Raw genomic sequence first — 26,621 nt, 5'->3', positions numbered from 1 at the left:
GATAGCAAAGTCAACGTGCATATATTCTGGACCTTTCCCCTAGATAAAGCAACTTTCAATGGTGTAGTAGCTTCAAACTTAGTAGGCCCATTATCAGAACATCTCAGGTTGTTCTAGAAGGAATGGTATGAGTACATGGTTTGGAAATATAGCTGTACATTCCCTATCTTATGAAATTTAGGTGTCTGTAACTGTGTTAATGTTTTAATAACTGTATTTGTAAATATACAAAAGTTATTACAGTGTAAATGTTGCAACTGTGCACATCAGGGTTCTCAATCATAGAATAATTAAATAGCGGGCCTGATTCTGGGACATGGGACCTGTCAATTCTAAAAATCAGTAAGCTGGAATTTTATAAGTAATTTTAAATCAGGCTACATGTGCCTAGGTCCGCAACAAAGAAGCTTAATATCTAGGTTCAAAAAATTTCTTAAACCCCTTAACACACATGGTCTTTGGCACAGTTTATAGCGTGGAGATTTTTAAATATACTTTGCTTTCAACTTCAGAGTTTCTTAGAAAACAAATGGAAAGTGGGCTTATTTCAAGGGTCAGAATCATGCCTATTATACTCAGCTCTATATTGACTATGGACAAGCTCATGAGACACATAAGTAGACTGTGAAGTATTATTCTGCACTATGAATATTAATTTTGGTTCTGCTGCTATGCCTTTTTTAGTATGAAATATCTAAGCTAGAGGCCCTTTGAACTTATTACACACTTCCATGCACACCTAGAGGCAAGATGGCTTAAAGTTTCTATTTTGATTGTAGAGAATACACCAAATACTGGATAAATACACAGTTAAATTACATAAAAGTAATACAAGTTGAAGGGAAAAACGTAAAAAAACAAGGAATGGTCTTGCAGCACCTTTGAGACTAACAAAACATATAGATGGTATCATGAGCTTTTGTAGGCATAACCGAGTTCATCAGAAGAAGTGGGTTGTGCATACAAACGCTCATGATATCATCTATATGTTTTGTTAGTCTCTAAGGTGATGCAAGACCATTTGTTGTTTAAGTTTTTCCACTTACAGACTAACTGGCTACTCCTCTGAAGCTTGTGAAAGGGAAATTACTCATCTTGTGCAGTAACGACGGTTCTTCAAGATGTGTCCCACCCCCATGTGTCACTGTTGGTGACTACCTAGCAGTACCCAAAGATGGAAGGTGCGTTTCAGCTAGGTTTTACATGTGGATGAAAAGACTGCTCTGGCTACCGCAGAGTCTGTCCCCACTTGTGGAGAAATTGCATAGTGCTTCATGAAAGTGTGGTTAGAGGACTAGGTAGCAGCACAGCAAATGTCCTTGAGGGGGTACTCCCTTCAGGAAGGCTGTTGATGTTGCCACTGCTCAAGTGGAGTGCTCCTTAGGGGGAATAGGAAGGGGTGTGCCTTGGAGGATGCTACCAGTTTTGAGATTCACTGGAGGAGCGTTCCAGGGGAATGCCCCTCTTGCTGCAGCGTAACAAACAGGGCCTGTGATTTCCAGGAGTGTTGCGTACAGTCTATATAGAATGCTAATGCCCTTTGGACATCCAGGGTGTGTAGAATAGCGTCTTCGAGAAGTGAGAGGCTTTGGGCAAAAGAATGGAAGGACAATAGGCTCGTTGATGGGGAAATCGGAACAAACTTTAGGCAGGAATGAAGGGTGGGGCTAGAACAACACCTTGTCCCCAAGGAATACAATGGGGATGTTGAGAGAGCAGCAAGCTCACTAACTTGCTTTGCTGATATGATGGCTGTTAGAAATACCATCTTTAGTGCCAGGTGACTACTTAGCAGTACCCAAAGATGGATACTTGAATGGCAGCCTGGAAAGTTCATGGAGAACTAATTTCAGATCTCACATTGGGGGGGGGGAGGGGAAGAGGAGAATAGGTCTACACAGTGGATTATGGTTAAGTAGGCCTTTGAGAAATCTCTTAGAAATAGGGTGAGCAAATATGGAGAAACTGTCAATTGGAGGGTGGAATGCTGTAAGCGCAACTAGATGCACCCTAAGTAATGAAATGGATAGATCTTGTTGTTGCAGAAACAATGTAAATCGAGGATTGTGTGGAGAGGTGTGGATGAGGGTTGGATGTCATTTCTCCCACACCAGGCCATACATCGCCTCCATATATCGAGGTAAGAGTTGCGCATGGTCTGACATCTACTCTGGAGTAAGAAGTTTCTTATTTGCTGTGAACACCTCCGTTCTGCCTGAGAACCAGCGAGGAGCCACACCATCAGATGTAGTATCTGGTTGTGGATGGCGAAGGGTGCCCCTGTTATGTGAAAGGAGATCTGGGCAGGTTGGAAGTGGGTAGGAAGGTTGGAGAGACATCTGATAAAGATAGGGAAACCAGATCTGCCTGGCCCACTCTGGGACTATGAGTATGACTAGGGTATTGTCTGACTATCTTGCGGAGGACTCTGGGGATGAGTGGGATGGGAGGAAAGACATAAAAAAAGAGGTGAGTATCCCATGGGATAAGAAAAGTGTCCCCTAAAGGTCTGGGTCCTGTAAGGATGCACACCGCGGAACCCTGAATGTGTTGACAAAAGCGTTTGCAGGCGTTATGCACAGCTCGGAGCTCCAGGAGATTGATGTGGTGCCTGGACTCATTTGCCCTGAGGGAAATGATGGTGGAAATGGGCGCCTCAGCCAAGGAGCAACCCATCTATGGTAATGTGGCTGGATGGTTGAGCCTGACAAAATGGTACACCCATGAGGAGGTTCTCTGAATCGGTCCACCATCGTAACGAAAAAAAGACAGCTGGGGGAACCAAAATTGTCTGTGCACCCAGTGTTTGGACAGTGTGTAGACTGAGGTGAGCCAGTGCTGAAGGAATTGGAAGTGTAGATACATATGATGAATGACGTGTTGCAGCAGCCATGTGTCCCTTAAGCTGAAGGCAAGTAAGTAATGGGACCATGAGGCTCAACACAATGGTTGAAATCAAGATTTTTATTGCTTCAAAATGCTGATTTGGCAGATATGCAAGTGCTGTGGTGGAATCAAGATGCACTCCTATGAATTCTAGGGATTGGGTTGGCCAGAGGGTAGACTTCTGGTCATTGACAATGAGGCTGAGAGATTCAAAGACCCCCCTTGGTGAAGAAGATCACCTCTCTTGTGGCCTGCTGTGAAGGGCCTCGAATAAGACAATTGTCTAGGTTGGAAATACCATGATGCCTTTGCGACAAAGAGGTATGCTGCTGCTACAGCCAGGGTCTTGGAGAAGATTCTAGGGGCTGACGAAAGTCCAAAAGGCAGAATTCTGTACTGGAAATGGTCCGACGCCACCGTGAAGTGGAGGAAGCATCTGTGCACCAGATGTATGGTTATATGAAAATACATCTCTTGAAGGTCGAGGTCTGCAAACCAGTCTCCCTCGTCCAGTCCTGGGATAATTGATACGAGTGTAACCAGAGGTATTGTTTAGAGGCAGAGCTCAAGGATAGGTCTCCAGCTACCCAATCTTTTTTCTGTGAGGAAGTAATTTGAGTAAAATCCCCCGCCCTGGTATTGCTTGGGTACCCTCTCTACAGTGCCTACGTGGAAGAGATGCTATACCTCTTAACAGGGCAGCATTTTGTGAGGGGGTCCTCGAAGAGGGACAGGGAGGGTGGAGAGATTGGATGAACTGAAAATAGAGGAATGGAGTATTCGCACTTGATGACCTCTAAAACCCATCATTCCACGGTAATTGCTGCCCATTGGTTGTAAAAAGGGTACAAGCAGTAATGGAATATGGTGTGTTGGAAAGATACTAATAGAGTGCAGAGAGTGTGCTGGATCTTTACCAAAGCCTCAAACCTGCTTCTTGGAAGTAGTTGGATGAGTAAATGTCGGTGCTGGTTTCTTGGCCTGGAGTGATTGCTGTCGAATGGCCTTTGATGTTGTTGCCTGGTAAATGTAATGTCTCTATGTCTGATAGGGAGTATACCGCCTCCTACGACATGGGGGCATATTACATCCCCAAAGTGCGTAAGGTGGTCTGTGTGTCCTTACTGGAGTGAAGGACTTTGTCCGTTTTCACTGCAAAGAGCTTCTCTTTGTCAAATGGTAGGTCCTCCACTTTGGTCTGAAGTTCTTTGGGGACCTCTGCTGCTTGTAACCACAATGTGCATCTTATCACAACAGATGTTGCAGTTGCTCTCACAGCCACGTCAGCGGAGTCAAGCGCCATTTGTAGCTCTGTACAATATGTAGTGTCACCTTCCTGTACTATAGATTTTAATATAGGCCTTTCATCATCAGGAAGGTGTTGCATTAATTCTGTCAGTTTAGCATAATAATCCACAGTTAGTGCTTGGCTAACAATGCTGTACAGATGGCTGGCTATCTGAAGCTACAGTGTTGAGAAGGAATATGTTTCCCTAACAAATAGATCTAAGCATTTATGATCCTTGTCCTGAGAGGCAGATCTGTATTGTGGATCTTAGATCTGTGGTGTGCCACATCAACCACCAGAGAATTTGGTTGCGGGTGCAGGAATAAAAAGTCCATGCCTTTAGAAGGGACAAAATATTTCTTGTCTGCCCTCTTGTTGGCGGGACTGCGGCTGGTGTCCACAAAACCTCGTCTGCTGCTTCAATAATTACTTCATCTATAGGTAGTGTGATCCTTGTCTTAGTGGAAGGATGAAGGTTCTTCAAAAGCCTGTGTTGTTTTTCTGGCACCTCTGATAATACCACCTCCTGGCTTGTTGCACCCCTTTTGAACAAGTCTGGAATTGCTTCAGGTCATCAGCTAGTGATACGTAAACAGGGATAACCGCCTCATCTGGCAATGAGGATTTGTCAGTTGGTACATCAGGTTGGTCAGCATCAAGGTCATCAATGATCTGTCCATCCTCTGTGTCCAGATCCACTGTTGGGGAAAAGTAGGTATGAGGACATAAGGGAGGTTCTGGCCTGTGGGCCAGTGTTGACTGTGCAAAGACCAGTGCAGTGTAGTGTGGGTGCCCAATGACAGTATGGAGACCAGTGAACTGGGTAATGTGGATGACAAGACCAATCAAGATACCATGGAGGATGGTGAGTGTAGCGTGGCCAGTGTCTATCATAGGATGAATGAGCTCTGGTTGGAGAAGAGTGTTGGGATGAGAATACACTTTGCCAATCCCCTTCGTAGTCGCTCTAGTCTAGGCAACCAGGGTGGAGAAGAGCCACGAACTGAGAAGGGGAATTGGGATTGGTGCCTTGGGATTGGGAGGAAGCGTATGGGGATCTAGGTCTCAGTTCCATATGCGGCACCGGTGCATCATATTCTTGCATACACATAGCAGGATGACGGCTTGGCGCAGGTTCCTGTGGTGCTGGGGAGCGTGGTGCTAATGGAGGTGGCATCAGTGCCGGGGGTGATGACACCAACTCCCGACACTGGTTTAACTGATTTAGATCTAATCTTCATTGGCACTGAAGTCTTGGTCGGTGTCGGTGATACCGATGGTGCTAAAGTCTCGTCCTGTTCCCTGGCACTGGGTCTTTTCGGTGCCGTAGTAGTTGGTGCCACAGTTTGCTCAGACCGTGATTTCGGGGTCTGTCACTGATGTGGTACAGGGGCATGTAGATGCCTGGTTTATCTCCCATGCTAACCCTTGGCGGGGAAGGAGCGGGCTGGAGAGGCCCTTCTTATGTGAGGGAGGATTCGAGGTTTTCTTCTGCATGGTGGCAGACTCAGACTGATTGGTGTCGTCCCTGTTTGTTTGCGGCTTGAGCACTTTATCAAATAGCAGCATGCATAGCCTGAGCTCCCTATTCTTGTGAGCTCTGGCTGTAAGGCTGAGGCAACGGATGTACTTTTGAGGGACATATGCTTTACCCAGGCAACAAATACAAGATCTGTGGCTGTCTAAAGTGGGCATAGGGTCATGGCACTTTTCACACTTTTTAAAACCAGGGGAGTCTGGCATTTCCCTGTTTCTTCTCTCCTCCCGCTCCCAAGCCTCAGTAGCTATATGCCCAGTGGGTCATATTCTCAGAGTTTTCCAGGGTAATCAATTTATCCTGTTTCTCCTCCTTTGTTCTTCTAGATTTTTCTCTTCTTGACACACTTTTTTTTTTTAACGAATTAGAGGTCTGAGGGCCGCGGCCCGCAAGGCTATCGGCACGCTGCCCCTCAGGAGCTGCACCTTATTTACAACACATTTTTTTAGTTAAACTAACTCTTACTAACTATAAATTTAAGAACTAACAGTTTTAACTAATTACAATTCAATTCCTATCTACAGAGAACTGAAGAAAAGGAAAGTGATCGAGCTCCATCTGTGACCTAGGGCGGTCAAGAAGGAACTGAGGGGAGTCAGGCCATGCACGTGAACTCCAAAGGTGTGAACCGCACGCACAACTCTCATGCATACACAGCCTGACTGGACACTGCTAGAAAAAGGCTCTGATCTGCATCACCGGGACAAGCCTGACACCAACAGCGGAGCTCCCACACGGCATCACTCGAAGGAGGACTGAACTGTTACTTGACATGGTTTTAAAAATATTTCAATACTCTGACAATCTAGAGGGCAAAACTTTACAGAATCTTAAGTATAGTTACGTTACTTGGCATAGCTCTAATTATCGTGTTTACTATTGATTAAGTAACAATGTCAAGAGAGGAGAAAGAGAGAATGGGAGATTTGGGAGATGCAAGTGGCACAAACCTCAACATGATACTGTTTCAGTGTGGTAAGGTGTGACAGAAAGAAGAGTCTCATACCTTTCCAACGAGTCTGTAATTTTTCAGCTACATTTTGATAGAAGTCCTGGGCACATTCAGATTGTTCCTCAATACTTAATTCCTAGGAAAGAATACTGATTTTAAGTGGAAAAAACAGCAGGTCATACAAAATATAAATAGCATAGGAGTAGTTATCTACCTATTCTTTTGTGGAAAATATTTGATAGCAGCAAGAGTTCAACAGAACAGAAATTTATTTGAACCACAAAACAGGACAAATATTTTCTTGATATTGTGATTCGAAGACAATGTTTATTTGATCTGCACAATGCCACTAACATGAATGGATGGAACGGTGGAGGTGTAATTAAAGTAGGGGCTGGGCAATGCAGCAGGTTTCTTGTCTGACCCTGAGAAAGTCATTTAAGCTTCAATTTTCTCATTTGTAAAATGGAAACCGTGTTTGTCAACCTAAGGAGAGAAGTTGAAGTTTAATTAGTTAATATTTTTAATGTGATTTGAAATGGAGGCACTATAAAAAGTAAAAATTCTATTACTGCTGACAATATTAATTTCTAGTGTCAGATCATGAGACACAAGCCATTTCTATTAAGCAAGGCATTTAAGCACTTGTATAGTTTCAAACATGTCCTTAAGTCGCATTAAAGTCAATGAAACTTAATCATGCGCTTACACTGTCATTTAAAAAAAAACAAAAAACACCAAAATAATTCCTAGGGCTTTTTTTAAATAAAAGCTATTGCTTTTCCTAGCAATTCTCACACAAATTTTGAAGCATTCAAAATACATAAAAATACTGATTATGTTAAGATAATCCAATAATTCATTTATGTTAATAAATTAGTCCAATTAAGTTGAAAATATGTACACACACGGTAGTGTAAGCATAAGTACTGCCAATGAAAAACTGCAGAATTAAAGTGTTTACATTCAGTACTTTTACTTTCCTCTATTGATTGCTTTTTTTTTCCTCCTGTCCCCCAATATTTACTCGGAAAACTCAGAAATTATTTTCTGCATCAATTTCAAATTTTATACTAAACACCAATAAACTCTTGAGAAATTTAAAATAAAATATAAACCAATACTGAATGCTGTATCATTTCAAACCTAGGTGGCACTATAGCCACATCAATGGAGAAATGATAGTGCAGCTTTTGTATAAAGGATTAAAATCTTTTGTTTTTGCCTAAGTCATTAATTTTTAACATGTCACTTACATAAAACACGTGATATACCTACCCTTTTGCGATGCATTGCTTCCAAAAACATTTTGCACTGTTTATAAATGTCTTGACCAGTTTTATGATAGGTCTTAAGAAACTCTATGAACTCCTTGGATGCTCGATCTGTTTCAATGCTGACCTGCCTGTTTATAGAAGGGCTAGGAGCCTTAGCTTCCTGAATTTCTGCTGAGGAAATTAGAAACAATTGCAGATTAATTGTACTAATCAATTATGGTACCAGATCAGAAAAATGTAAATTAGGTGTGCCTTATTTATAATTTTTTTTAAAGAAAGCAGTATCAAATAGTGACATGCTGAACCACCACTAAATGCAACTATCTGGAAATGCTTATTAAGCTAACAGTCGCAAATATTTAAAGCCAGATTCTCATTTATGTTAACGACGCTTTATATTAATTTTGACAGTATAAAGGAAACAAGCTGAGTACAAATTTTACTGCTGGGGGAATTGTGCACCAAAAAAATTAAAATTGTGCATATTTCGTCAAAATAATTCAATATAATCAAGCTGTCGATCTATCAGAGCCAAAAAAGTACCCAGACATGAACTACTTCAAGACAAGCCCAAGAGAGAAAATAATAGAATTCCACTTACCACCTACAGACCACAACTTAAACCACTCCAATGCATTATCAACAATCTACAACCTATCCTGGAAAATGATCCCTCACTCTCATAGGCCTTGGGGGGAAAGGCCAACCCTTGCCTACAGACAACCCCCTAACCTCAAACAAATTCTTTCCAGTAACCACACAACACACCATCATAATCATCCAGGAACCCACCCCTCCAAAGAGCTCTGGTACCAACTCTGCCCACACATCTACACTAGTGATTTCATCATTGGACCCAACCACATCAGCCACCAATTCAGAGGCTTACTAATGTGATCTATGCCATCAAATGCTAACAATGCCCTACTATGTATATTGGCCAAACTGGACAGTTTCTTTGGGAAAGAATTAATGGACACAAATCAGATATCCGAAAAGGCAATACACAAAAACTTGTTGGAGTACACTTTAGTCTGCCTGGACTCTCATTAAAGGATCTCCAAGTCACCGTGTTGTTTCAGGCCAATTCCACAAGTCAAATATACAGGGAAGAATTGGAACTTAACTTTATTTACAAGTTTAATTCTTATGCAAATGGTATGAACAGGGACAGTCTGGCTTGCACACTACCTTCCACATCCTAATGAATTAACCAACCAACCAACCGACCGAGGTACTAATTGTTCTTATCAGCCTCTTATAACTACTTGAACCATCTACTCACTGTCTCCGTCCCCCCCGCCATTTTTCTGTTTTTTTTTCCTCCCCTCCCTTCCCTTATGTATTCTTGGATCTGGATTTCTAATACTCTAGTCAGCTGAAGAAGTGGGTTGCGCCCACAACAGCTCATGATACCAGCTACATGTTTGTTAGTCTTGAAGGTGCTACTAGACTATTTGTTGTTTAAGTTTTTCCTGTTACAGACTAACTCAGCTACCCCTCTGAAGCTTTTATTTCTAGTTATTAGTCAACAAATATATACAGCCATATGCTCATTGTTATGTCATCAGCAACTGAAGAGCAAGTGAGGGCTGGGGACTCAAACTCACAATTCATACTCACTGCTTACTATCTTCAAAAAGTCAGTAGCAAACAGTTCATGGAGCACATTTTGATAGGAAATATTTTAGGTCATTTCTAATAATTAAAGCACCATAAGCATTTAAAAGGCTACACTGTTCTTTACCACTCTGGCAATATAAAGGAGCTTTAAGAAAATTTTACACCTGTTTTATACTCCCAAAAGAATTCACTAAGAAAATCGGGAACAATTCACCAAGCAGACAGGCTTCTACATTTTATTCGGAGGGAACAGAGTCAGCCCCTTGTCTACCTTTTCAGAAATACCTTCTCCTCCATGCTGAGCATGGCACAATAGCAAGGGGAACAGAATGTGTTCCTTGATCACATGCATGACTGCCCAGCCTCTCTCCCCATGGTGATTTACATTTCTACCAGCTGCTCTGGGTGCCTAAGAGCAGGGGGCACATGGCCACTCCTGTGTTTCCCGGTCGGAAAAAGGGAAGCAAAGAAATCTCTGGCGGGAGGGGGGAGAAACTCTGCATACATGCAGTGACACCACATTCCCCAAGGAGTAAAGTTACAGTTACGTGCCCACTTCCTTACCCCTTTGTATTGCTAGAGCAGTGTTAATGTAAATGAGAATCTTTACTGGCTTTAATGTTCAAATTAGAGCAGAAACACCAAATATGCTCCAGTTTTCTACAAAGACCTCAACAACAGGTGTGAATAACTCTACCCGTTGTTTAGTGGGATTTGTTTCAATAATGTATGCAAGTTTACAAAGCTGTAGATATATACATTAACACAGAGTTTTCACACATTTCACTTCTGGAAATGCACTTCAGAAAACATCAGATGTATTTTAGACACTACATTTTACAATACAGACAAATTAAATAGGATCTTCTCTACCCAAGTTTACTACACCCACCTCTCAGCTTGCCAGCCAACACTGTCAAAATGAATAATTGAATGTAAGATTATGCAAATAAAGATGAAGAAAAGCAAGAAGCAAAGAAACAGAAAAACCCATGAAAATATTCTTAAATAGCAGACCTTCGACACAAACAAACCCATCTATTCCACGCAGAAGAGGAGAATACACTGCATCAGTAACCACACATGTAGGACTTAAAAAAGAAATCAGATTTCTTTTAAATAAGAGGAAAATAATTTGTCCATTAAGTTCATGTATTTAACTTGGTTTCTTATTCTTATGATTTTTTATAGGCTGAACACTATCAGATTAATCTCTCATGTCCAACTTTTCTCTTATTTCAAGGGGGTTGAACATCTGGAATGAATTTGGCCAGCAATGTTTAAGCAAGAGACTTTTCCAGGGCTTCTCACTTAGCAATTTAGTCTTCTCTTGATGAAAAACAGTATAACCACTATTAGCAGCAATGCAGTTACCTGTACCATGTCAAAATTTTACTCGTTACAGTCCATGTAAACAGAAGTATTTTATTTCTATCAGTTAAGATCAATATTGCTAAAGCACGTCCATCCATTTCTACTTACACCCAAACATTGTTCTTTAATTATAAAGAGAAATTTTTAAAAATGTTGAAGACTAAAAGCAAAGATTTTGTGCAGTATGCAACTGTGGTATATACACAGTAACTTGAATACTACTTAAATGCAATCTAGCTGATTACAGAGATGTTAAAATGTGTTTATTCTGGCAAATGTGAACCCACTGCGTAAAAGCTGGCTTTCTTTGCGCACTGGCTCCTGTCTCTGTCCTCCATTTCCCTCTCCCCACTGCCTCTGACACAGAGGTGGCAGGCGGGGAAGGGAAGATGTATGTAACACAGGGTTAACTGATGAGCCTGGGCTCAGAGGTTAACAGTTAACTCATTTACACTGTCGCATTGTAATCAATTACCATGACAGAGTAAATCATTTACTAAATTTAGTATTGAATAGTCAGTTGGTTGAGAATATGCATGTTAAGAGAGACATTTAAAAATAAAAAAACATTTTGAGATTATTCACTCTATATTGAGTAATTTTTAAATTTATTTTAATTTACTTAAGTCGATGTGGTGTATTAGCTAATTGGCTTCCATTGGTGTTCAAATTTATCAGCATAAAATTATATCATCCATCTATTCCTTTGAAATTTGGCTGATTATATATAAAAATGGCAGTCTCATCATGCTGTTTCTAGTTTTTGTTTAAGGAATACAAAAGCAGTTTAGAAAGCTTCATTTGAGACAATATTTTAACGAAGCTAAAAAGTAATAGCCTCCATCTCAATAAAATTACTATAGACATGGCTACAAAATTTGAGAGCACTTTTCATTTGCTCTCTAGTTTAAAATAATTATTACACTCTAATTATTACAGCACCCAAATCTGTAATTATTTCATATGAATCAGGGAGGTTGCATTTGCTACCATACTACTCTACGCAGAAATCTTAACACATGTGAAGCAGCATACTGTGTATTGTTCATTTCATTCTGTAAAATATGTCATTTTAGTAATACACTAATACATTTATTCCATATTAAGTGTGCATGCACATTTACTGAGAATTTAATCACAAAAAAATTTAAAGCCCATGTGAGCAGGCTACGAAGAACTTGCAGGAGGAAATCTCTCAACACGATACCAAAAATGTAAGGATAATTTTTACAAGGAGGATGAACATGATTTACATGAACATCTCCTTTTTCTTTAATTTCTAAGAGGGAATTGGTTGACATATCAGAACATTAGCATTCCAGCTGCTTCACACTATGGTTGTGCCATTACTTGGACTAAAGTCAGTGAATAAGAACATGGGGAGAAAAAAAGTATTTTCTAGTATTCCCTCAAACAAACCCGCCCAAATGTATCAGATACATTCTATAAAATAAAGACACTTTGCATATTAGAATTTCTTTAGAAATCAAAGCAGGAGAAGACCAAATAAGGTGATAGATTGTGGACAAGAACCTAAAGCATTTACTTTGTTCATTTTATTAAACTCAAATGATAAAAATGTCACTCCTCTCAACATAAAATTGCTTTCCCCTAATTTATGTAACTATAGCCTGAAGATATGGTTTGATAATCTAATTTTGGTAATCAACTTTCTACAAACAACTTTCTACAAACTAAAGTCCCATTTCTAGCATAGTTATTTTTAGTGCAGAATTTTAGAGGCTTTTACAAAAAAAATGAACAAGCATGCATATTCATTTTCTATTTTTAATAACTGAATTTTTTTTATAGTTTGTTTCCTGAAATATTGTGTATGGAAACATAAACCACTAAGAAATGTAAGTTTATTTTTTCCATAAAGGTAACTATTTGGTTCCCGTATCATAAACTAACATATCATAAACTAGCATCAGAATGTAAATAATGATGTCAAGTGTTGCCTTTCTTGTCATCATATTCAATGGCCTAAGTTATAGCTGGCACAACCCTCGTTTGGTTTTTGCTACACCTAACTAAATAAACTTACTAGAACAAGCAGACAGCTCTTTCAAGCTGTGCTGTGTTACCTTCAGTGGGGAAAGCCAGCTCCCAGGAGGGAGTAAAAATCTCCTTCAAGTCCCTGAGAATGTTATCAGCATTTCGCTCCCTCCCGAACTGTTCTTGCTTAAGGTTTCTCTCTTGAGCCACTGGAATAAATACAAACGCAAGCAAGACACCAAGAGCAATAGTGTCAAGTCGTAAAGAGAAGAGGGGGAAAAAAAAAGAAGGGAAGAACATGGGAAATGAGAAGAATGAAAGTTACTATTCTGGATCAGGGACAAAGAATTAAGACATTCAGTGATTTGAGATGCTTTTGTGTTTAACCAGCTGGCATTCACGGACTGAAAGACAGACTCCAAAAATGAAGGCAAAGTATATTTCATTTCTTATTCCAAGAAAATATGCAGTGGGTCTACAAAACAGACCGAACAATGTTTCCTTTCCTTAACAGTAAAATATACTCCATGCTTTTTGGAATTCCTCCTCAGGAGTTAAATTCTCATTTTACTACCCCAAGCTAAAGCACAATCACACAATTAGTTACTTTTTAAAGTTATTGCTATGCAAAGACAATGATGCAATTTTTCTTGTCTTTCAACATAAAAATAAATATCCTGTCAAGAACTTAATATTCCTTCAGAAACTCTGTTTAAAGTTTAGGGGAACACTGGTTACACTAGGGGTTGGCAACCTTTACAAACCAAAGAGCCAAACTACATCAAAATTCAGAACAAGTGGTCAACAAAGAGCCACTGTGTAAAAATGCCCATTTGCAGGACTAAAAATATACAATATTATTGATAGTTGACATGATTATTAATGATAGCATAACTGAAACATTGTAGTCACAGACTTCATTTAATGAGACTTCTGCTGCTGCTGGGCGTACAGGAGTCAGGGTTGGAGTGTCTGAGGGGCTCAGGGCAGGAGGTTGGTGTATGTGCAAAGTGCAAGAGATAGGGCAGAGTGCTGGGGGTGGGAAACATATGTAGGGGCAGGGGGGCCTGGATTACCTTACCAGGCTGGGGCTGGGCTGCCGCAACCGGGCAGCAGTGGCTGGACAAGGGACTGTTGGCCAGGATCACTGCATCTGGATTGTGGCCTCCCTTCCTACCCATACCGCAGCAGGAGGGGGGCTGCCACCAGCCCTTCCTTTGGCCAGATTGGGGACAGACCGTGGGTAGGGTTACCAGGTAGACCCTGCCAAAAAAACGGACACACTTGATCATGGACCGGGGGGGGAGGGGGCGGGAGAACTAGCTGGGAGGGGGGGTGGGGCTGGCCAGGAAGCAGAGCTGGCGGGGGGGGGGGGGGGGGGGTGTCCAGGGGCCACGGGGCTAGCCGAGAGGAAGGGGGGGAACTGCAGGGCTGGCAGGGAGTACAGGGGGGGAGCTGGGAGGAAGAGGGGGTCGGGAAGCAGAGCTGGGGAGGGTCTGGGGCAGCGGGGCTGGATGGGGGGCCCGGAGGAAGGGGGGGCGGGAAGCGGAGCTGGCGGGGGTGGGGGCAGTGCAGCCACTGGCCACAGCCAGAGTCCAAGGGGCCACGCCCCCAGCAGGCACTCACTTGAACAGCTCATAGAAGGCGGGCAGGGGGAGTTGCTGGGAGCCCAGCTTCTGCACGCAACCAGAGGCTCCCAGCTGGGAGGCAGGGCCGTGATTGGTGCTGGGAGCCTCTGGTTGTGTTCAGAAGCCGGGAGGGGGAAGTGGCTGCGAGTCCCAGCCCCTGCCTCTCCCCCCCCACCCTCCGGCTTTTACACGCGACCAGAGGCTCTTAGCGCCAATTGTAGCCCTGCCTCCCAGTTACTTCCCCGCCCCCGCCAGGATTCCCTCTGGTGCCCAGCCGGGAATTCAGAAAATACCAGACATTGCACATATCCAGTATTTTCTGAATTTTTCTACCGGACAGACGGTGCAAATACCAGACTGTCTGGTAGAAAACTGGACACCTGGCAACCCTAACCGTGGGGCCTGCCCCAGGACACTGTGGCCAGGCTCTAGTTGGGGCTTTGTTGGCCAGGCCTCATTTTAAAAAAAGTAAAATATTATGTCCAACACAAAAGGTTTCAACATTGTCTTTCTTCATGGCAGGAGTGGGGAACCTTTTGTAGGTTGGGACCACTGACCCATGGGAGTGGGGAGGTGGAATAATCAATCAATGACCCATGGTAGGGGGAAGGAGCAAGGGGGACTGAGGTTCAAATCCTCAGGCCAGATTAACTCTTCTGGGATTCCATGGATTTTGTGAGCCCACCTAGGCTCTGGAGTGGGGCCAAAAGTGAGGGCTTAAGTGAGTGGGAAAGAGATGGGGGTGCGAGGTCTGGGTAGGAGATAGGGTGCAGGAGCAGGTTACGGGTAGAGTGTATGGCTGGGGGCATGGGGCAAGAGCAAGGGAGGGTGTAGAGTCTGGTCAGGGGGAAGGATGCACAGGGTAGAGTGTCTGGTTGGGGAAGAGGGTGCAAGAGCAAGGGAGGGTTCAGGAGCAGGTGGGGGGGACAGGAGAAGGAAAGGGTGCAGGAGCAGGCTGAGGGTAGATATCTGGCCAGGGGGAAGGATGCAGGAGCAGGCTAGGGGTAGGAGCAGAGTGGGGGGCAGGGTGTCTGGCTAAGGAGAGGCTGCAGGAGCCCGAGAGGGTGCAGAATCTGGACAGGAGGAAAAGTTTAGGAGCAGGGTGGAGATAGGAGGTCTGGCCAAGGGGAAGAGTGCAAGAGCAGGTCAAGGGTAAGGTGTCTGGCCAGGAGGGATGGTGCAGGAGTGAGTTGGGGGTGCAGGGTCTCAGTAGAGGTGATGAGCAAGGGGGGGGGTGCATGGGAGGAGGTGGGGTCCGGGCATGAGGGGAATGGAGGCACTTACTTGCTTTTGCACCATATGCCAGTCCCAGGCATGGCCTCTCACTGCTCTCATTGGTCAGAATCTGGCCAAGGGGAACAGCGAGGAAAGCCTCCAGGAAGCACATCCCTGTGCTGATATTCCCCCAGCTGGGGGAAGGGAAGCGGCAGCGCACACAGCCACTACTGGTTCCCTTTCTTTCCTGTGATCTGTTTCCAGCTGGGAGACTCAGGGCTCCCCCCGTCCCCACAGGAAAACAGCAGTGTAAGCTCTACACTCTAGGAGCTTGAGGGGGTGCTGAGCTCCAGTAGCAAAAGAGCAAAAAAGCTAAACTTCCTACTGAACCACATTTTGTTCGGGAACCATAGATTGCCAACCCCTGGGTTACTCCATCTTAGTTTTCCTTACAAAATTATGTGACATCTTCAGAATGTGTGGTGTTGCTTATAGCTTCAAAAGAGCATTTCCACAACATTCAGACATCTGACTATTGAATATTACCCAAACTCAGGATCTTATAATCTAATCGACATGCATCTGACGAAGTGGGTCTTTACCTACGAAAGCTTATGCGCCAATAAATCTGTTAGTATATAAGGTACCACAGAACTTCTCGCTGTTTTTGCAGACTCAGACTAACACGGCTACCCCTCTGATACTTATAATCTATTATTATTTACAGAGTGTTCCCCTACAATTCCTAAATCATGCCATCACACAAAAAGTGTGTCTGACCCTTGCTTGTGACAGAACTTCCAGCTGGGAAACATTTTTGAAGGATAAAGGTTTGAGCTTCCTCCCTGAACATGAATTTGACCCATCCCACTGTCAACATCACTTCTAAACAGTAAATTGCCCACTAATTTAAAAACTCATGGTTCTGAAAATAACCCAGTCCCCCTCCCTATATCTATAATCTATATCTATCATCATCTATATCTATATTCAAAAGAATGCCCGTCCATATGCATCTTTATTGAAAAGATTCTCAGGAAAGTGAATGCTTGCCATAAACCATTACTACGCCAGCCATTTCAAATATATGCTAAATTCAGTCCCCAAATTTACCCTTTTTTAAAAAAATTTAGTTTGAAATTGAATTTTCTATCAGTATGGCTACTGTGGACATTAAGAACATACAGGCAGTCCCCGGGTTACATGGATCCGACTTACATCGGATCCCTACTTACAAACGGGGTGAGGCAACCCCACACTAGCTGCTTCCCCCCAGCAGACCAGGGAGACGCAAAGCTAGCACCCGCCCCCAGCTGACCAGGGAGACGCAGAGCGGCTTTTCTCAGTAGACACCTCAGCTTGAGAATAAAGGACTGAGGGAAGTGAGGTGTGGGAAAATAAAACTGAGCTCTGGAGAAATGTTTGGCTAGAGTTTCCCCTACAATATGTACCAGTTCCGACTTACATACAAATTCAACTTAAGAACAAACCTACAGTCCCTATCTTGTATGTAACCCGGGGACTGCCTGTATTGCTAACATAAAAGTAGTTCTATTAAATAATTTGAAAATCACTTTTAACAAGGCTAATTCTTAAAATGAGTGTTTAGGGGTCGTGAAGCTGTTGTCCTATGCAAGAGGGAATTTATAACATTGACTTAGCAAGAGCACAAACTGCTTGTTACAATTCTACTGCAGTTTACAATTCCTCAAGGTGCTTGATTTAAAGTTTATCCTAGTTGTTCCCTAATGTGGTGGTCATTGTTTGCTTTTGCTCTGATAAAGTAAATTGGTTTGCTAGAAGCATGGTACCACCTTTTATGACTCTTGGTGGTTAACTAGTAACTTTATTTTGTATCATTAACGCTAGGGCTATTGTGTTTAAGGTTCATTTCATTTTTTATGATTTATTTTTAGCAAGCCTTTAAATAAAAGTATATTTTTAATCAGGAGTGTTTTATTGATGTTTATCAATTGAAACAGAAAATCAGAAGCCCTAATTAATATTAATATAACTTCAGATACTCTGCAGTAAACTCAAAAGACCCCTGTAATATTTTACAGGATTATTCATGGTGATGTTAATCCAAGGCAACCCACAAAGAATACTAAGTTTCTTCATACTCAAAGAACACTAGACATTTATCTGCAAACTTCCTTAGCATAGCTTTGTATTCATGGGATCTTTTACAAACAGTGGTATCAGGAGAAAATTCCATTTGTTTTGTTTCAGGGATATAGTAAATGCTCCTTCAAGTAGTAGTAAAGGGAACAAAGGTTTTCTGAACAATTCTTCATGTAGGCCCACTGACCTTTTTTGGAAAGAGTCATAAAAATGGGTTATATACAAAGTTGGGACAGATCAAGATGATAATTGTGATGTTTGGCTTCAGCTTGCTTTGGCATGAGTGCCGTGTTGCTCTAATACAGTGTTTCCTAAAATTTTTAAGAGCGAGGAAGACCAAACAATTTTTTTTATGAGGAACACCATAATTAGAAATGACCTAAAATATTTTGTTGAGAAAAAAAAAAAAGGTCAGGGGGGGAAAATGGATCGAGGGAAAGTTACTGAGGGGAAAAAAAGGGTTGGGGGAAGTTATTGAGCCACCCCCCCCCCTCCAAGAAAAAGTCACCTGTCCTTTTTAAGGGCGGACATTTTTAATTCTGTTGTTTTCCGCAGCACACCTCCGACAGTTTAAGAAACACTGCTCTAATATGTTAAGTGAATTTCCTTCCAGCTGCTGTTTTGCTGGACAAAGAGAATGTTGTTGAGCTTAAACTGGGCTTAAATTGGATGACAACATATAATCAAAACATGCTGCCAAGAGGCAATTAAAAATATTAAATACTTTGATCAGATCACTTTATGAATGATTAGGGATTATAACCCCATCAGAAAAGAGAAATAATATGAAAATAACACAGGCAACAAAACTCCTGCAATTGAACCTTACACATGCATAGTATGAGAGTCACATAATATTCATGACACTTAATGATAACTGAAAGAGAAGTAGTGAATATGTAATCTGAATGTGTATAAGTGTCTTAAAATAAGAGGGGATACGGAAACCCTTATGACTAACTTTTACCCCAGGAGAAAGTAACTGACCATTATCTTTTTCTGTATGTCTACTGTATCTTTCTTTAATAGGATTATTATTGCAAGACAAGTTTTGATTTAAATAAGCATTTGAATTAATAGTTCAAACAAGTGTCTCGGACACAACAGTCTGGCACCTTTACCCCAACTTGGAAGATACAACATTTTTGTTAATTAATCAAAGCTTCTAGGATGGGATATCCAACCTGGCCAAATTACATGGAGTATACCGTAATGTAAAGGGAACTATTGTTCATTTAGTGATTCTCAACTTGTGATTTCCATACCTATTCTCAAAATTTGTTAGGGCTCTATAAATGAAAAAAAGGTAAAAAACCACTAATTTAGATTAGAAATGTAAAAAATGGTTAAAAATACAAACTGTAACTAATTACAATTCAATCCGTTACACAGTTAAATGCTGCCAGCCGTGAGGGCTCCTGGAGGCCAAGCCCCTTGGAGTTTAATTGTTAACAGAACAGATAACCATCAGCTTATCAGTTAACAAGGTAAACTCTTGCATCCCTAATTTAGGCTAACAAAAGGCCAACAAAATTTTTTAATTTTTTTTAAGTTTGGGAAGACTAAAAACTATTTACACAGATAACTCCTGTCAATAGTGTAAAGTGATCCTGGAGTTCCATACAGTCAGTGGTCAGTCATTATATCCGATAGTATTATTACGTTCCCTGTATGCTGATCAGAGGAATTACTACTAACGCAGTAGGAATTCAGGTTTTAGACTCTCTATTTGTGGATACAGTTTGTAAAGCACCTCAAAGAAAACAGCATGGGAATTCTGGAAAACAGCAAAGTAGATTCAAAATAGTAGTTTTATCAGTATTGTTTTTAACAGTCAAGATGACCCTAACTTCCATCCTATACTTGTATAGTTAGAAAGGTCAAATACAAAATATAAGCCAATAAATATTTTGTAAGCCACTATACACAACCTTCTAAAACTCTATAAATGAATATATTTATATAGTAATGGTTCAAAAATATAAAAATTACCCTTCTTAGCACCTGTCCTGGAAGACGCACTGAAGAATTTCTTCACAGTGGTCACCTTGCGAGTCTTTTCATTTGTTTTCTTCTCCTCAAACTTAGAAAAGGTGAGCGACTGTGCTCCTTGAGTATTCTGACTACTAGCATAGGCTTCTTCCTCCTCACGCTGAAGTCTAAAATTAAAAGAATTTGGGATCTATTTAGCCAGTTAGCACCAACAAAAATTGTTAATAAGGTGATCTAGTAAGCACTGATAAATCAACTATCCTTTCTGTCCCCAGATTCTTTTCTTCTTCCTCACTTCCACATCAACTCTTCTGCCAACCATTATAGCTCTTCAAAGCAGGGATTGTGCTTTATGGGTCTTAAAACATTTTGTATTTACTACAGGCAGTCCCCGGGTTACATGGATCCGACTTACATCGGATCCCTACTTACAAACGGGGTGAGGAAACCCCGCACTAGCTGCTTCCCCCCAGCAGACCAGGGAGACACGAAGCTAGCGCCCCCTCCAGCAGACCAGAGAGACGCAGAGTGGCTTTTCTCAGCAGACACCTCAGCTTGAGAATAAAGGACTGAGGGAAGTGAGGTGTGGGAGAATAAAACTGAGCTCTGGAGAAATGTTTGGCTAGAATTTCCCCTACAATATGTACCAGTTCCGACTTACATACAAATTCAATTTAAGAACAAACCTACAGTCCCTATCTTGTACGTAACCCGGGGACTGCCTGTATTCTGAACATTTAATTATAATCATAAAGAGCCTATCTGCTGCTTCAACATCTCCAGTGAACAGTTATTACTTATTAAAAGGATTTCATACAGGCCCAACACCATGGTACTTGGACAGTTACAAAATTACCATCACCCTTCTTCCCTTCTGAAGAGGGTATAAATTTGTTTTGGTCTATGTCAATCTCTGGGACAGACAGCTGCAACTGATTGCAACTACTGTAATGGCGCTTAGGGAACAGGGTCTAGAATACTTGAATCCAAGATAATTTAGGGCAATGGTTCCCAACCCTTCCTGGTCTGCTCTATACCTTTCATGAATTTGATTTGTCTTGTGTACCTCAAATTTCACCTAACTTAAAAACTACTTGCTTACAAAATCAGACATAAAAACACAAACATTACTGCATACTACTACTAAAAAAATAAATATAAAATTGATTTATAAAATAAATACATCGAAATATAAATATTGTACTTAATTTCAACTTACGGCATATAGAACAGAAAAATCAAGTCATTCTTTGCATGAAGTTTTAGTTTGTACTTGTTTGTTAGTGCTTTTTTATATAGCCTGTTATACAACTAGGCAAATATCTAGAGCAATTGATGTGACTCCAGAAGACCTGAAGGTACTGCTAATTGAGAACCACTGATTTCGGGCTTTTAGATGATAATCAACACTTGAACTACATGTTGAAGCAAACTATGGACTAGTATTGAGCACAAGGGATGTGCCAACACCAGCCTAGTTCCAGCTCAGGTACATCTAGATGAGGTTTTCTTTTAACTTGAATTAACTGCTTATTAACTTGAGTTAGCCAATGAGTGTTTACATTCTAGCTTGGACGCCCAAAAAACGTTTGTGATTTATTCCCAATTAAACTCTAGAAATGCCACAAGTGTTCATGTGCTGCAACAAATATTTCTGGAGTAGCGAAAAAACACATAGAAACACAAGCAATTTCATCACTGAACCCAACTACATCAGCTGTACATCAGAGGCTCATTTAACTGCACATCCACTAATGTGATCTATGTCATCAAATGCCAGCAATGCCCCACTGCCATATATATTGGACAAACTGGACAGTCTCTATGGAAAAGAATTAATGGACACAAATCACGCAATACACAAAACTTGGAGTACACTTTAATCTGCCTGGACTCTCATTAAAGGATCTCCAAGTCACCGTGTTGTTTCAGGCCAATTCCACAAGTGAAATATACTGGGAAGAATTGGAAGTTAACTTCATTTACAAATTTAATTCTTATGCAAATGGTATGAACAGGGACATCGGCTGGCTTGCACACTACCTTCCACATCCTAATGACTTAAAAAAAACAACAAAACAATGGGAACTTAACAATTTGCACCTTCTCTATCAGCTTCATGTGACCTGAACACTCATAATTGACTCCTCCCTCCTTTCTTCTCTTTCCCCTCATCCCCTATTTATTTTGGAACTGGACCTTTAACACTAAATTCATCTGAAGAAGTGGGTTGTGCCCATGAAAGCTCTTGATACCAACTACATGTTTTTATTAGTCTTTAAGGTGCTGCAAGCTCCCCATGTAAACAAGACTATATTAAAAAGCAAGGCAGTTATTTTTGCCAAATTTGTTTATAATGTAACTAAGAACTTAAAACTGAGACTTTGTATTAATTATTGACTAAATCCCAAGATGCTTGTGTCCGTGTTTCATAGTAGATGAACTATATGTGTTCGGGTAATGCTAAAAATGGGGGCCTTTTTTATCCTTGCTCCCGCAGGGCAAAAATATTAGCTGAGAAGTATAATCAGCTATAATTTATTTCATCAGCATTTGAGAAAAAAGGCTGAACTAAAATGGTCCTAAAAGTAGATTGCATACTGTCAAGCATTAGTCATGGAATTCCAGACTTCATTATGTAGATTATGCAGATTATTTATTGGGCCTTTGTTTTTCTGTCCTTCTCTATCACCACATAGCAAAGCTCTTTTGAAAAATTTCTTATGCAAAACTATCACAAATGACACATTTCTTCCTTGGCATCAGATATTTGATTGTCTCCTCCTGCAAAGCCCAGAGCCAGCAACCATGCTGAAGGTAAAATGGTAAAAAGTACTATAAATAAAAGATGGCTGAACTGTTTGGGAAAGCCATTTTACTGCACGAGATGAAGGAATAAAGAGGCCTCTTTACCGCTCTGCCAGTTCCCAGTCTTCCTGAATCTGCTTCTGCCTTGCCTTATGGTACTCTTCTCTCCAGCACTTGGAACAGAAGCCCTGCCAAGCAGGGTTTCCATAGTAACCACATCCTTTCTTGCAGAGTAGCTCTGACTGATCAACATGAATTCCTCTGCGTTCAGACTTTAGGCTCATTTCTTCCTGTTTAAAGAGAAAAAGGTTAAAAAAAACCAACAACAACAGAAGAGAAACTTCCTGACAGACTATCCAATGAAAATACTTTGATGAAGAAGTGTAAGATATTTTGAAAAGTTCATTTGTCTTATGCAGAGAAACTTCCCTCTCTGTTTCAATTAGAATAGTAATAGAAATGTAGCCGTGTTAGTCTGGTGTAGCTGAAGCACTTTAAAGTGCTACATAGTCCTGCATTTTGTTTCAATTATTGATTAATTCAAGTGGTAAAAACAAAGCTAGAGGAGCCAGTGCAATTTTCACTATTTAGAACTACCACATCTGATGATTATAAGTCATACAGTACCAAAACAGACATAGGATGAATTTAAATGTATGCAGTTTTTGTCAATGTAATGTGATACGTAGAGGTCAACTATTAATACAGGTGGGCCGATTCCTCGCCATCTTGGAACCTTGTGTAGTCATACAACTCTGGGGGGGAAGAAGCAACACTACCAAAGCAGAACACTTCACTCTCACCAGGCCAGTGTGCATGTATGAGTGATTACACAAAGTGCAAAGTAGTAGAAAATAAACAAGATGAACGGGGCTACATCTAAACTGCAGGCTTCTTTCGGAAGAAGCTTTTCCTCTGGAAAAACTTATTTGAAAGAGCATTCACACAGCAAAAGCGCACGAAAAAGCGATCTGCTTTTTTGAAAGATAGTGTCCACATTGATTGGACGCTATCTTGCAAAATGAGTGATAAGGGAGGCATCACTTGATGATTAACTGTTCTATTCACTCCCTCTGGGGCATCTCCCTCAGCTGGAGTACTGTGTCCAGTTCTGGGCGCCACATTTCAAGAAAGATGTGGAGAAATTGGAAAGGGTACAGAGAAGAGCGACAAGAATGATTAAAGGTTTAGAGAACATGACCTATGAAGCCAGGCTTCATGAACTGGGCTTGTTTAGTTTGGAAAAAAGAAGATTAAGGGGGGACATGATAGCGGTTTTCAAATATCTAAAAGGGTGTCACAAGGAGGAAGGAGAAAATTTGTTCCTCTTGGTTTCTGAGGACAGGACAAGGAGTAATGGGCTTAAAGTGCAGCAGGGGAGGTTTAGATTGGACATTAGGAAAAAATTCCTAACTGTCAGGGTGGTCAAATATTGGAATAAATTGCCAAGGGAGGTGGTGGAATCTCCCTCTCTGGAGATATTTAAGAACAGGTTAGATAGACATCTGTCAGGGATGGTGTAGACGGAGCTTGATCCTGCCTTGAGGGCGGGGGGCTGGACTCGATGACCTCTCGAGGTCCCTTCCAGTCCTATGATTCTATGATTCTATGAAATACACTCGCCCACGGCGAGTAGATTTTACCAGCTGGCGAGTATAGGGGCAGACTGGCCCAGTGGGCCATTGTGACGGGTTGGCAGAAGCCCGCACTACGGGCGGCGCAGCCCCATCCGATCCGTCAGCCGGCAGAGGAGCAGAGCGCCGCTGGGAAGGGGGAAGTGTGGCGATTCTTGCCACCGGGCTTCCTGCGTGCAGCTCTGGCGTGAGGAGGTGGGGTGGGATGCCTGGGAGCTGGCTCAAGTCCTGCCACGGCCCCAGCCCCCCTTTGTCTCCGTGCCGCCCATTCTCCACACCACCCCTGCTCCCCTGGACCCACTGCTCTCCCTCTTCCCTGTGATCCTTTGGCTCTGCGCCACCCTTGCACCCCGCACCCTGCCCCCCCCAGCTCTGTGCTACCCGTTCCCTGCACTGCCCCTAGACCCCGATCCCTCTGCTCCTCCCATTCCCCGCGTCCCAGTTCCCGTGCCTCCACCACACCTGCTCCCCATGATCCCAGCGTCCCTCTGGCTCTGTGCCTCCCGCTCCCCGCGCCACCCCTGTACCGCACCACTGTTCCCTGCATCCCTCTGGCTCTGTGCTGTCCCTGCATCCTGCTCCCCCTGTGGGTCAGGAGTGAAGGGTACTTGTCCATAGGGAGGGGCTGGACAGGGCAGGGAAAACGCTGCTGTGACCCAGCTGCAAGTAAAAGGGGAAGTTCACTTGAAGCGCCTTTGCCTTTATGAAAAAAAACAAAAACAAATGAAAATGCTATTTATAGAGCTAAAATGACGGGACAAAAAGGAAAACAAACAAAAAAAACCCATTGCAAAATGCAAACGTGTAAAAGACAACAGAAAATGGGGGGGCGGGGGACAGCCAAAAAATGTTTTGCTTGGGGCAGCAAAAAACCTAGAGCTGGCCCTGGGGGAGGGGAAGGGAGAAATATGGGGAAGGGACTTGTGCAGAGGGAAGGGGAGGAGGTCAGGAGAAGAAGAAGAAGAAGGCGGCACTAAGGGACAGGGGTGCAGGAGAGACAAATGTCAGGGGGCCAAGTGCAGACAGTGAGCAAAAGGGCAGGAGGGGAGGTGTCAGTGGGGACAGGGTGATGCTGGGAGAGGAGAGGGTAAGGGCACTAGGGGCTAGAGGGGGGAGGGGGAGGTGCTGGGAGAAGGCTTGAAAGAAGGGGTGGGCATGAGGAAGGCCAGTATAGAGCAAGGCATCTGAGGGCACAGGGGCATGAGGGGAATGGGGGCAGAGGGTGGTGAGTGGGTGGGTATCAGGGAAAAAGAGGGCAAAGGGACAGTGAGGGAAGGGGGAGGTACCAGGAGGGTGCAGGTGCCAGGAGATTCTGGGGGTGAAGTAGAAGGGCAGACACCTGCAGGGGAGAGACCAGCACCAGAGGAGAGAGGCAGGGCAGGTGTGTAGAGGGAGGTGTTACGAAAGGGGATGAGGAGGGGTAGCTCACATGATCAGAGTGGGGCTACTGGAGTGGGCACAGGTGGGAGAGAAGTGCTGGCAGAGTGGGGGGCAGGTCTTAGGAAGGCTGATGGCAGTGAGAAGGGCAGGAGTCAGGACAGCAAAGCAGAGGAGGGCGAGGGGTTGGGGGGGCAGCAGGCACCAGGGGAGCTGATGGAGCAAGGGGAGGAGACATGGCAGCAGAGAGAAAAGGTAAAGGTTTATAAGATATTTATTCATAACTTATTAGTAATTACTGTTCTTATTCTTATTAGGAATTTATGCCATAAAAAACCACTTTTTGTGGGGGAGGGTGGCGAGTCCCTTTTTTGTCTGGCCAATGAGCGCTTCATTTGCATTGTCTCTGCTGACAAAGGCTGAAGTGTAGACGTACCCTCGATATAGCCCAAAATAAAAAGAGTAGCATTCCCACTTCAGTACTAGAGAGACCCCCCTTGGTGATCCTCCAGACCACCATGGAGAAATACTCTTTTCTGTTGATGAACTCTGAGGTCTGGTGTGGGGGGCAAAGAATAGGCACATGGATTCCATCAGTGGCCGCAGTACAAACTGGGAATCCTAAATACAGTAAACTTCCGATAATCTGGCACCTTTGGGACCCAAGGGGTGCCAGATTATTGGATATGCCCGAGTACCGGAAGGGGGGCTATGAAAGGTCTTGACGGTCAGGGGGGTCGGCAGGGAACTGGGCAGCATGGGCAGCATCCTAGCTGCTCTGCCCCTGGCTTCCCCAAGTCCGGCACTGGTCAGTTGCAGTAGCGGCGGACTTGGGGAAGCCTGGGCAGAGCAGCTGGAGTGCTCTGACCCACAGCTTCCCCAGGTCCGCTGCTGCTGAAGCTGACCAG

The 26,621-nt window shown here is 42.7% G+C and overlaps 1 protein-coding gene across 5 annotated transcripts in view; it reads right to left on the bottom strand.

Annotated features, from left to right (window-relative positions):
* The window catches only part of RABGEF1 (RAB guanine nucleotide exchange factor 1), a 60,915-nt gene that overhangs the window by 9,373 nt on the left and 24,921 nt on the right, over window positions 1-26,621 (bottom strand). Inside the window, exons 2-6 of one of the 5 annotated variants that reach the window (XM_075905079.2) lie at window positions 22,808-22,992; window positions 19,895-20,061; window positions 13,025-13,144; window positions 7,942-8,111; window positions 6,718-6,799 (exon numbers count right to left, since the gene is read on the bottom strand). In XM_075905079.2, coding sequence (XP_075761194.1) covers window positions 6,718-6,799; window positions 7,942-8,111; window positions 13,025-13,144; window positions 19,895-20,061; window positions 22,808-22,986 — 718 coding nt within the window. In that variant the 5' untranslated portion in view covers window positions 22,987-22,992. Of the gene's footprint in view, window positions 1-6,717; window positions 6,800-7,941; window positions 8,112-13,024; window positions 13,145-19,894; window positions 20,062-22,807; window positions 22,993-26,621 lie in introns of those variants that run through there. The other 4 variants (XM_089772228.1, XM_075905080.2, XM_075905081.2 and 1 more) reach the window with 4 other exon arrangements.

This window comes from Pelodiscus sinensis, chromosome 21, assembly GCF_052426305.1.
Source record: "Pelodiscus sinensis isolate ZL-2025 chromosome 21, ASM5242630v1, whole genome shotgun sequence".
NCBI lineage: Eukaryota > Metazoa > Chordata > Testudines > Trionychidae > Pelodiscus > Pelodiscus sinensis.
The sequence above is the reverse complement of the archived record's forward strand: the minus strand, read 5'-3'. Positions and strand labels throughout refer to the sequence as shown.